General features: G+C 37.0%; 1 protein-coding gene across 1 annotated transcript in view; it reads right to left on the bottom strand.

Moving 5' to 3' along the window:
• The window catches only part of wwc1 (WW and C2 domain containing 1), a 36,065-nt gene extending 25,532 nt beyond the window's left edge, over positions 1–10,533 (bottom strand). Inside the window, exons 1-3 of the mRNA XM_079847273.1 lie at positions 9,565–10,533; positions 3,066–3,175; positions 1,796–1,999 (exon numbers count right to left, since the gene is read on the bottom strand). Of these exons, the coding sequence (XP_079703399.1) occupies positions 1,796–1,999; positions 3,066–3,175; positions 9,565–9,683 (433 nt within the window). The 5' untranslated portion in view covers positions 9,684–10,533. The remainder of the gene's footprint in view (positions 1–1,795; positions 2,000–3,065; positions 3,176–9,564) is intronic.
• Positions 10,534–11,950: the final 1,417 nt, after the last annotated feature.

An 11,950-nucleotide genomic window follows, 5' to 3' on the forward strand; every position in this document is an offset into this window, starting at 1 on the left:
TTTTGAATTGCTTGACATATGATTGGAATCACTTCAAAAAATGAAAATACAGTCAAGTGCAACATGTGCAGCGCAAATCTATCATATCGGCTACATAACATTATAATGAGAACATTATAATTGTGTGCTTGGGACATGGCTTTTGATGATGAGACTCTTGTTTTCGTCATCAGGCTCTCAAAAATTATATAAAAATTTGGATTTAGATTTATCGGCCAATATATCGGTTATCGGCTTTCAAATATAAAGAATTATCGGTATCGGGCAAAATGTTCATATCGGTGCATTGATAATAAATATACATGTTAAGATAAGGAAAATGGTCTTTTACATAGGGCTGTCAACATTAACACATGCGATTAATTCAAAATCCTTAACAAAATAAAATAATTGAACGGAAATAAAATAGTGAAGCATTACGTAATTTATGTCTCGCAGTTAGATGATCTTGGAAGTCGGGAGTTTATCACACTGAGCATCTACAGTGGTGCAAGCACCCGTAACCCTGGTATGCAGAAATTTCGATTCTAACCTTTTACCCGATTTCGCTTCACTGTTTGCGATCAGATCCGCTAAACTCAGGGAAAGTTTTCCCAATGATACACAAATTCATTCAAACATTCAGTCCAAAAAAGCACTAATTTAAAGAAAACCAGGCTGATTACATCAGAGATGGCAGAGAGAACCAGTGACTCGTGACCAGTTTTCAGTGTGTTTCGCTTTAAAACACGAGCTCTGTCATATTCTGTGATTGTTTCTGAAGAGCGCGAGATAAAGCAAACCAGTGTCTCGCTAGTAAAGTTTAGATGGATGAGGATTGCAATCGAGGAAAAGTCAATTACGGTGACGTACAGGAGTTGTAGAGTAAGCGCGCATGAGTCCGTCATATTGATGCGCAAACAAATCGTGTACTGTATGTGCGCTCGTGATGCAATGATCACACATTGGATTTATTCACACACACATTTCAGCACATTCACGTTGTTTCCACACCCATTCAGGATAATGTTTTGATTTGTCATGTGTGTATGTTGCTGTAATTCTGAATAAATATGTTTACTGTAGCAGGTAGGCTATATGCAGTCAGGTTTTTTTTTTTGGGGGGGGGGGGGGGGGGGGGCATCTAAATGTATTCCTGTTTGGTATCGCAACTTGACAATATAAACAAGCTCTTTGCTGTTGTACCGTACACATACCATACACTGTGAATTCTGAAAACTTTTTTTTCCTGTAATGTTGTTTATGAATTATTTAGTTCTTTGGAGTCTCCAAGTGTCCTAGACACCTACATTTACCTTGAAAAAAAGCTTGAAGAAAATCCAGTTTTGTGAGAATCACATCCATCTGATGGTTTACATTTTACTGGATATAGACAGTCCCATCATTTTAAATAACCTCTATTGACAGTACATAAACACTACTATGTACGAAGCCCCTAAAGGGACATGCTGATGGAAAAATGTTTGAGTTTGCTCCCTAAAGTTCTGCGTTCCCCCAAGAAGCACCACAAAAACATTCAAATAAGTCTGATGGTGATTAAAATAAAACAGATAGACCCGGAAGTCAGTATGAAACTGTCCTGAAGATGTCAATATTTACATTTTATGTTTATATCTGACATTGTTGACCTATAGTGAGTGACGAATTTCATGAGGTAGTGAAAGGAGAATAATTCTATGTTAAATGTTGCGGTTGTACAGATTAATCAAAAACTTGTGTCAAGAATCACTGTCAAGTGGCTCATAAGGACAGACTGTTAAAGTGACAGACACGTGTATAGAGGCACAAGTCTTACGGCTGGTCTGCGAGGACGCCTTGTCCCTCCAAGCATCATTTAGCTGCCGATATTCCTGCTGGGCCAGGTGAAGTCGCTGTTCTTTGACCTGGTAGATCTCCTTTTGGGCGCTCAACGCATCCTGAACCACGCTCAGATAATCCCGCAACATGAGCTCCTGCTCCCGCTGCCACTGAGCCCGTGGATCCTCCAGCTGGGTGCTCTCTGAGGGAAGCAGAGATAAGATAGAAATATCTTGAAAATGAATGGAAAAAAAATACACTACTGTTTTTTGTTTTGTTGTTGTTCTGGAAAGAAGTCTCTTCTTCTCACCAAGGCTGCATTTATTTGATCAAAAACGCCGTAAAAAGCATTCATATTGTGAAATATTATTACAATTCAAAAGGACTTTGTTCTATTTTAATATACTTTCAAATATAATTTATTCCTTTGATGGCAAAGCTGAATTTTCAGCATCATTACTCCAGTCTTCAGTGTCACATGATCCTTCAGAAATCATTCTAATATGCTGATTTGCTGCTCATGAAACATTTCTTCTTATTTTGAAAACAGTTTTTGCTGCTTAAAATGTTTTGTTATCTTTGTTAACACTGGTTAATACTTTTATTCAGCAGGGATGCATTGAATTTATAAAAAGTGACAGTAAAGACAATTATACTGTTAACTTACAAACGATTTCTATTTCAAAGTTCTGTCAAACTTTCTATTCATCAAAGAATAATGGGGGAAAAAATGTACCATGGTTTCCACATGGTTTAACTATTACAAAAAAGAATGTGTTAATTGAAGTAAAGCTAAAATAAAAAATAGTTATTGGATGAAAAACCTTTAAAAAAAGCTTTAATTGAGGTACTAAAACTGAAATAATAAATTAAAACTAAAAAGAAATGTAAAAAAAATGACAAAAGCACATTAAAAATAATGATAAAAATATTTATAATTAATTTAAATAATACTAAAACAACATTTTTATTTATTACAAATATTTCTAAAACGTTGAAAAAAAAAAAAAAAACGAGTAGGTGTGTCCAAATGTTTCAGTTGAAATTGTTACACAAAATACTGCGCATTGGCGATAAATTATCTGCACAGAAATTTGTTTAATAAAGGAGGCCCACTGAATCAGTGGGAGTTTCAACCCTCAAAGCCATGTTTTCATTTACGTCCAATTAAATATGCCATTTCATCCGTCTAAAACCCACAAAATCCCACAACAGACACTCTTTACTCCCATGTATGCATAAGGTGGGCTGCAACTTGTTCAACTTACTGGTATTGTGGTCGACATAATAGGCTCCAACGTGGGGGTCGTGGGCCTCCTCCCATCCCACAGGCAGCTCATCTCCAATACAGTCAGCAAAAGTCAGAGGCTTAGTCTGCCTGCAAAATCAAACAGGGAATCCATCTGTCAGTCAACAGCCAATCAGAGAGAAGACAGCGGGATGTTGGACCTCCACCCTTCATGCTTATTTTCCATGGGATGTCACTCACTGAGAGTTTGAGCGTGGCGCGAGCATGTGTGTGTGTGTGTGTGTGTGTGTGTAAGGTGGGGGGGAGGGGGGCATCAGAGGAATGTCGGGCTATTCACCTCCAGTGTGCTGGTCGAGCACAATAGCCGGAAACCTAAGCCGGGCATTCCACAGGCCCTGCTGACCCATCGCCTGGAGGTTTCTGAGGCAACACGCTGTGGCTCTCCAAGCCCAGTGCTTTGGATCACCGCAGAGCAACGGGGACACTCACTTGGCCGAAAAGAGCGACGCTAAAACTTTTATTAGCAGGCGCACGCTAATGCTAACAGAGTAGTCTGGCTGAACTTCAGTGGAGAGTAATGCTGGCACTCGCTAGCTAGACTAATCAATTAAAAAGAAAGAGCTTGTTGCGGTTTTAGAGTAAATTTGAAGAGCCTAGGGTAGGAGGTTTATCACTAACCTGATATAAGAATGCTAACCAAAGGCAACAATGATAAATAATTTTTATTACATACTTTTTTTATATATTTTTTTTTTCCAAAGAGGATCTATTTAAAAAAAATGTAAAGCTTACCAAACCAAAACATTTGAACGGTAGCAGTGTGTACAGAAACATACACAATAATACCGTCGGTCATAATATGGAATAATCAAGATTTTTTGAAAGAGGTCTCATATGCTCACCAAGCCTGCATACATTTCATCAATATACAGTAAAAACAGTTTTATTGTGAAATTGTACTACAATTTAAAAGAACTGTTTTCTATTATACTTTAAAATGTTATTTATTCCTTTGACTGGCAAGGCTAAATTAATCTAGTCTTCAGAAATCATTCTAATATGCTGATTTGATGCTCAAGAAACATTCCTTACTATTATCAACATGGACATTTTTTTTTGCAAACCACCTGATTAAAGCCTGAACAATGGGTCAACTAAATGTGGTTTAATCATTTATCATAAATGTAGCTTTTGTAATATTTTGTAAACAAAAAAAGACTAAACCTATTGTGTGGACGAATTAGGTTTTTTCCCAACCACTGCAAAAGATTTAAGTTTGTGTTCAGGGCAGTCATTGTTTTCATGCATTAAAGGAATGTCATATTTCCCCATTTCAAATACTTCCACTTTCAGGCTTTGAGAGGAGTGTTTTCTAAAGCCGTTACGTCCAGCAGCAGGGTTACGCAATACATTCAGCTCTCTGCTCCTCAGATTATCAGGAACATTCCACATTAAATCTGATTTGTGCAGCATATTACAAGGATTAAACCATTTCCACAAAAAAAAGAAATCACATTAAGCTACACGCAATGTATAAATTTATTGCATAAGAAACTAAATATCAAACCAAATGGCATCTGCAAGCAAATGGTGCACAACATTTTCTCACAACTTTAAATTTGGATGGATGGATGGATGGATGGATGGATGGATGGATGGATGGATGGATGGATGGATGGATGGATGGATGGATGGATGGATGGATGGATGGATGGATGGATGGATGGAAATGTTCTCGATGGATAGATAGATAGATAGATAGATAGATAGATAGATAGATAGATAGATAGATAGATAGATAGATGCATGCTTGCCTTGGAACTATATACATCTAGCCATTTTTTATTTCATATATAGGCAAGCGGGGTTTTGTTCAAATCATCTTACAGTCGTCTGCAGTAAATGAGCGCATGCTGTTGTCTTCCCCTGTCGATTCAAGACTTTCAAAGAGGGTGAAACTGAACTAGCTCCTTTTTCATGTTATGAATAATGAAACTGTGCTGAGAGACCCCCACCGGCCTGTTCTAAATTTAACTCGGAGAAAAGAAACTTCTGCAACGTAACAAAGACCACGGCTGCAGCGAGACACGCTCATCTTTTTCTCACCCCATTATTCTCCAATCTCCAGACTCATGTATGGATCACCTGAATGGATGCCATCAAACTCTAGGCTTAACCCTGCATAGCTGAGATCTTCAAAGACACAAGATCTAAGCAAACTCAAAAGCCCAAAATCCCAAAGCATGCTGTTGAGATTTCCACATTAGAACGATTAGGAATGAGCAGAATGAATATGGCGCAATTGACCTGCTTCTGTGATGTAAAACAACAAGAACTACAGAAAGGCTTCAGAAAGGTTCTCTTGAAGCTCTAGCGAACCTATGAAGTCAAAGACCCAGAACCCATGGTCTAATGCGAAATGACAAAGCCCACAGCCGAGTGCAAACACAGGACATAGCTCAACGATGAGTCAGACACTTTCATTCAGCGCACTCCAAAAATTCCCCGAGTCATTTATGAGGCTCCAACTAGCAGCGCGCCGCGCTCAAGGTCCGACAATAAAAGTGCGCTGCTACACCCCGACGACGGTCTCCTATCAGAGAGAGCCAGATAACATTCCATTTACCTGAGCGCATGTTTTCAGCATGTCACGCTGAGGAAAAACAAAACAGTTACGCCCAGTGTGGGACATGTGGGCAGTCCACAGGAATGCTTTCTCCGCAATTATGCGGTCGGACCTACATCGAGTTTCCAAAGAAAACTAATTATGAGGCATTTGATTCTTGTTTAGCATCAGCAGTGGATCCAAAAGTCTGAGAGCACTACTGAACATCCATTTAGCATTTTTCCTATTTAATCTATTAAATCTATTTTAGTTGCAAATGATATCATCAGCAACAATTTGAGTGAAAAGTTAAAAATGTACATGAATTTCAAAAAGTCTAAGACCCTGTTTACACATGGTATTAAGATGCTTTTTGGTCGATCGGATCACAAGTGGAAGTCAGTAAATGCAGGTGTCTGAAAAGTTTTGAGCTTTTAAACACTTCCAGAGGGAGTTGAAAACGCATTCGACCAGATTGCTTTCACAGTGTAAAGGCTCATGTGGTCGAAAGTGTTAGAACAGCCACAAAAGACCATCTTCTCTCCGCTACTGACCTTATGCGCAAACATTAAGGGAAGCGCTCGAGCCAGATGGGATTTAAACTGTCAGATGGAGACCCAAGCTTGATTTGAAGACGAAAAATGTACCAAGCACAATGTTCTCTCACCATTCCTGATTTCTAACACACACTCGCTGGCGCTGCGATCGACGAAAACACATCTTAACAACAGGGCCTTAGTATTTGGTTTGCCCTCCTTTCGCTTTGATAATAGTAGCACTTGAACTTATATAAAGCGCAAAACCTGATGATCCATGTTATCTGACCTTTGGTCAATAATACAAATTTGATTGCATTTGATTAATGACCAAGAAATGTAAAATCTGATATATGTATAATAATACATATATATGCCTTTATTTCTAGTAACATATTATTAAGGCATACACATATATCCGTTCTTCTAATATATTGTTTTAAAGTTTTTCTAAACTTTGTTTATTTCCAGGCTCAAGTTAAAAAACATTTTTGTTCGAAGCCTGTAAGTGGACATGTAAAAAAAATGCCCACCCTATATTATTTCCAACACAAATGTTTTTAAATACAATTAAATATAATTATTTCACATTTATCCCTTTACAGGCTTCATACTTGTGTACTCCATTGTATCATTTTGCTTTGTTGCTTTTCTGACTTTACTTATTATATTATATTGTATTGTATTGTAATGTTATTATTATAAAAGCATAAAAATAATCAATTTTGCTATAATATTATTAGTACACAGATGTGATAAAAAGGAAAGTGTAGAGGTGAGAGACCGAAGTGGGATCAGGGTTCAGGACGTGACCCGGGTCACTTCCCCTCTGCATGATGTCACCACAGAAAATTACAGCAATAACAATCAGTGATTAGATTTCAATTACTGATACTTCAATTTGTACTTATGGATCCATGTAATCTTGAATATTTTGATCCATTCTCAAGCAGAAAAAAAAAAAAAAGATGACATACAGCGGCCAGCTGTGAATAGAAGCACTGAAAATTAGGAACCAATTTAATTTAATGTAAACAAACGCCATAATCTCAGTTCGACAAAACACAAAACTGATTTAGCCTGCAAGTACTAAAAATAAAAAACAATAAAAAAATAGTGATGTGATGTAACTACAACCAAAAAGCCAAACAGCTACACAAACATCAACTAGCCTACATGAAGATCATTACTAATACCAACATACTAATACATGAGTGCATGTAAATTACTCAACCAAAACCTCAGATTTTCTTAACACTCTCAAGCAGCACATTATTATTATTATTATTATTATTATTATTATTAAATGACTGGAGGGCAGGCAACACCTCAGCGGCTCGGTGCGTTTGCCTCAAGAACGCTGTCAAATGGGAGCTCATTACCAAGAACATCAGAACTCCCCTGTCAACTAACTGTTGCTCAGCAGTGGAGACGCAGCCGTCTGAGAGATGGGGGGAGGTGGGTCTGCTGACAGTTTTGGGTCAGGATTTGAAATATTTGTCATTTTTAATCAGCGCCTTTGATGCACCACACTGTGCAATAACAGACCAGCCGACCAGGCATGAGCGCGGAAACGTCTGTTGAGCCTCAGCTTTTGTTTCCGTGAATCTGCTCAACTCAGTGCCATTTCAGTACAGACTCATTTAAATTGGAATTAGAGTGAGGTCAGAAATTCTGTCATCATTTATTGATTTATCTTAAATATTTCTTAATTCATTTTACATAAAAATTTCACAAACATACACAACCGGTCAAAAGTTTAGAATAATTTTTTATGTTTTTGAAAGAAGTGTCTTATGTTCACCAAGGCTGCATTTATTTTATCAAAATAAAAATAAAAGTTAAGTGAAATATAACTAGCTTAGGCTATATGAAATACATGTGAGAAATCTTTTTGAATATATTTTAAATTGTTTTATGGAAAAGTGATGCACTATAATTCAAAAGTTGGGGTAAATATATATATTTTTTAATAGTAATACTTTAATTTAGCAGGGATGCATTAAATTGATCAAAAGTGACAATAAAGGCATTTATAACATTAAAATATTATTTCAAATAAATGCTGTTCAATTGAACTTTTTTTAATTTTCAATGAACCCCCCAAAAAATTATTACGGTTCCTACAAAAACTGCTTTTAACACTGATAATAATCAGAAATATTTCTTGAGCATAATATAATGATTTCTGAAGGATCATGTGACACTTAAGACTGGAGTAATTATACTGAAAATTCAGCCTTAAACACAGAAATAAATTAGAAAAGTATTAAAGAAATATTAGTAAATATTAAAATAAAAAGCTATTTTAAAATATTTTAAACTAAATATTATATTATTACATTATTTTTAAATTGTATTTTATATTATATTTAATATTTTACAATATCATGGTACATATATATATGTGTGTATTTCTGCCTTTATTTATTCTGCAAAACACTACTGAAGATATTTTTACAAATATTTCAACTGTTTTTATCCATACGAATGTCAATGGTGTCTAAAGCAGCATTGCATACTTTCAATGCATGTATACATGTATAAAAAAAATATTTTTTTGGGGGGTTTTTGTTTGTTTGTTTACCACAGAGAAATATAATCAAATATATACTTTTTTTTTCAAAATATCTTCATTTGTATCCCAGAAGAAAGTCATTCTGGTTTGGAATGACATGAGGGTGAGTAAAAGATGACAGAATTTGTTTTATTTTTGGGCGAACTACTCCAAACCTTTGACAAAAACGTAGCTCTTATACCAAGCAAACAAGTGTGGAATGCATCAAAAACTATTTGACTGTTCTTGTTAAAGTTTGCACAGCTCGGGTGCACTTTGATCCCGTCCTGCACCTTGACTGGCAGTGAAAGGGATTTGAGGGAATCAGCTGTGGGGCTTCGCTCATGCTAAGGAATGTGTCCCAGGTACTTGTTGACAACTTTCTGCCATCTTGGTTTCCTGGCTACAGGCAACCAGTTGCACCACACAAAGATGAAAAATATGCGGTCTGTTTGCTATCATCTTTCCATTTCTGTGCACGCTGTAAATAACTGAAAATCCAAAGGAAGGAAGGAAAAACACCCCAGTGCACAATGCACATACCAAACCTCGAATATAATCTTAAGCATTCCTGCACAGATTTTGTGTTAAAGTCCAGGGAGACTTAAGTTGTAAAGCTGGCACTGATCATGGGTTCCAGGATGAATTTAACAAAGCAGTAGTTCAACACTGAAATGCTTGGACGTGTGCATTATTGCGAATTGAGGATTTAAAGAAGAGCACATTCAGCTGTACACATGAGTAATGGACTCAGCACGCATCTGTATACTGAGTAGTAAGCAAGTATGCATTCCCAGAACGTGCAGTGCTCAACACATACCTATCCCTTGGGTCAATCCAACTGGTGGCTTGATTTATATGGTCTATATAATAGACCTTCCCGTCAAAATCTCGGGCCTCTTCCCAACCCTCTGGCAATGGTAACTCCTTCCTTGGCATGACCAACTAGTCTCCATGTAATTTTCTCTGTAAGTCTTCTAAGTTGATTTGAAAGCAAACCATGGGTTGCTTTGCGTGGACTAGTCCAAAAAAGTTAAACCCCACGCATAAGGAAAGTGCCATTAATTAACCACTGGCAGATGTATTCCATAATATGATACGTGCTCCAATATTCCAGCTCAGTTCGTGCAGGCTATACCGAGCATTGTTTCCACGAGCCAACGCTGTTAAATGAATGGACGAGGGTGTGATGCTGTGAATCGCGTAACTTTGCCGCAGGAGTTGCGCTTATATGTTCAGAAACTCCTCGTTTCTTGTGCATTCTCGGTCGAGGACGCACTACATCAAACAGTCAATCATCTTTTCTCGCGGAGATTGATGGATGGTTAACTTGCGCGAGACGTCAAAAAAACTTTCAACGGTCGTGCGCGAGAGTTTTCCTCCGAGAAAAAGAAGTCAAAAGTCGAATTTAAAGTCCACACAATTCCCTCCGAGCAGAAAATATAGCTAATTTCCCAGCATTATCCACATATGAGCGAGTCTATGGTGGGGTTTTTGTTTTTTTTTCGCTCAGTGTCTGCCCACCATGTTTTAGCGACAACTGTGCTAGCCTGTTAGCCCAAAAGCTCGTTGTATAGGCAACGCAAACAGTTAGTTACTCCACACACACGTATTCCGTATCTTCGTGTTTTGCCGATGCATTCCTATCACCTCCGGTGCATTTCGGCAATTTCTTTGGAAAAGTAGCGCGTTTCTTTCTCATTTGTTTCCAAATGTTGTGTTTTCCTTTAAGTGGCTGTGTGCGGCTCTCCCCCGTAGTCAAGCTCGGTCGCTATGCTGCGGTCGGAATGGATTACGTCATACAGGTGATGGCCGTAGTCCTTCTAGTAGCAGAGCACACACAGATTAGCCATTATCCTCATGATTATCCTCATGACAGCTAGAAGAAGAAAAACACTTCTTCTTCATATTATTACACGGTTTAGAGCATAAGAAACAAATGGTTAAAAAAAAGAAAGAAAAAATATAGCCTATGTTATGTTATGTTATGTCATCTGTAGCGGACACCAGGACTCAGCTGTTTAAAAAAATAAAAAAAACATGAAATGGGATTTTGTTTTCATTCACCAATCAGTCTTTAGGTTTCAGAAATTTTTTTTTAACCAAACTCTGTATAAAGATGATTCTCAACTATGTTATGAAAGATAGAACGGAATGAATTGATAAGTAATATGTGGGTATATGGTCATAAATGTGTAGTGCCAGCATTCAATACAATGTATCTATACTCTGTATCTAATCTGCATATTATTGTGTTCTTGGGGCAACGTGTAATGAAGAAATAAATCTAATAATGGGAGAAATAATTGGCTACATTTTCATAAAGATGTCTAATATTTCATAAGAATATTGATATATAATTGATTGATCTATTCCCTTGTGTCTCCCAAAATGTCTGATGGGTGCTGGTGTCCTCTACAGTGGACATGTATGAAATCAATGCCATGTTTTGTAACAGAAATTAAATGTTTGGTTTCTGACATTCTTCAAAATATCTTCTTCAGCAGAAGAAAGAAACTCATACAGGTTTGAAACACATTGAGGGTGAGTAAATTATATCAAAATTTTCATTTTAGGGTGAATAATCCTTTTAAGTTAATGGCCTCTTTTGGAGACATTTATCACATGTCCTGGAATTAAGGATCTGATCAATCTTCAAGTGGATTTTTGAGTGGGATGATAATCAGAGTTGGGGGTGATGCATTACAAGTAACAAGTTACGTAATCAGATTACTTTTTTCAAGTAGCTAGTAAAGTAATGCATTACTTTTACATTTAAAAATATATATATAAGCTACTTTTAAATAAGTAACGTGAGTTACTGTGTTTTCCCATTTCCCATTTATACAGCTGAGAGAAATCAGGAGAAAGTGCAGAGGTGTTGTGTGAACATTATTGAAATTCTAGACTAAATGTACTCATCTCAATTGCACAAAAACAGATTCAGTATTCCTCAAAATGAATAAAAACTAAAATGCAAACTCAGAATATTATGCAAACCTGCAATAATTAAATATGTTGACTTGCACAAATATACTCCATCTCATCCAGAATGGCAGCACAGCTGAAAGGTTTGTGTTAGCGGCGCCCTCTACTGTACAGGCGTGCATTCGCATTTCTATCAGCCTGAGGCTTATTCATGTCACTTTTGGTGTGAAAGAGCCTTTGCATTGGCCAAAAATAGAACTGTTGTTGTTGTTGTTTGT

Source organism: Squalius cephalus (genome assembly GCF_949319135.1).
Source record: "Squalius cephalus genome assembly, chromosome: 17".
Taxonomy (NCBI): domain Eukaryota; kingdom Metazoa; phylum Chordata; class Actinopteri; order Cypriniformes; family Leuciscidae; genus Squalius; species Squalius cephalus.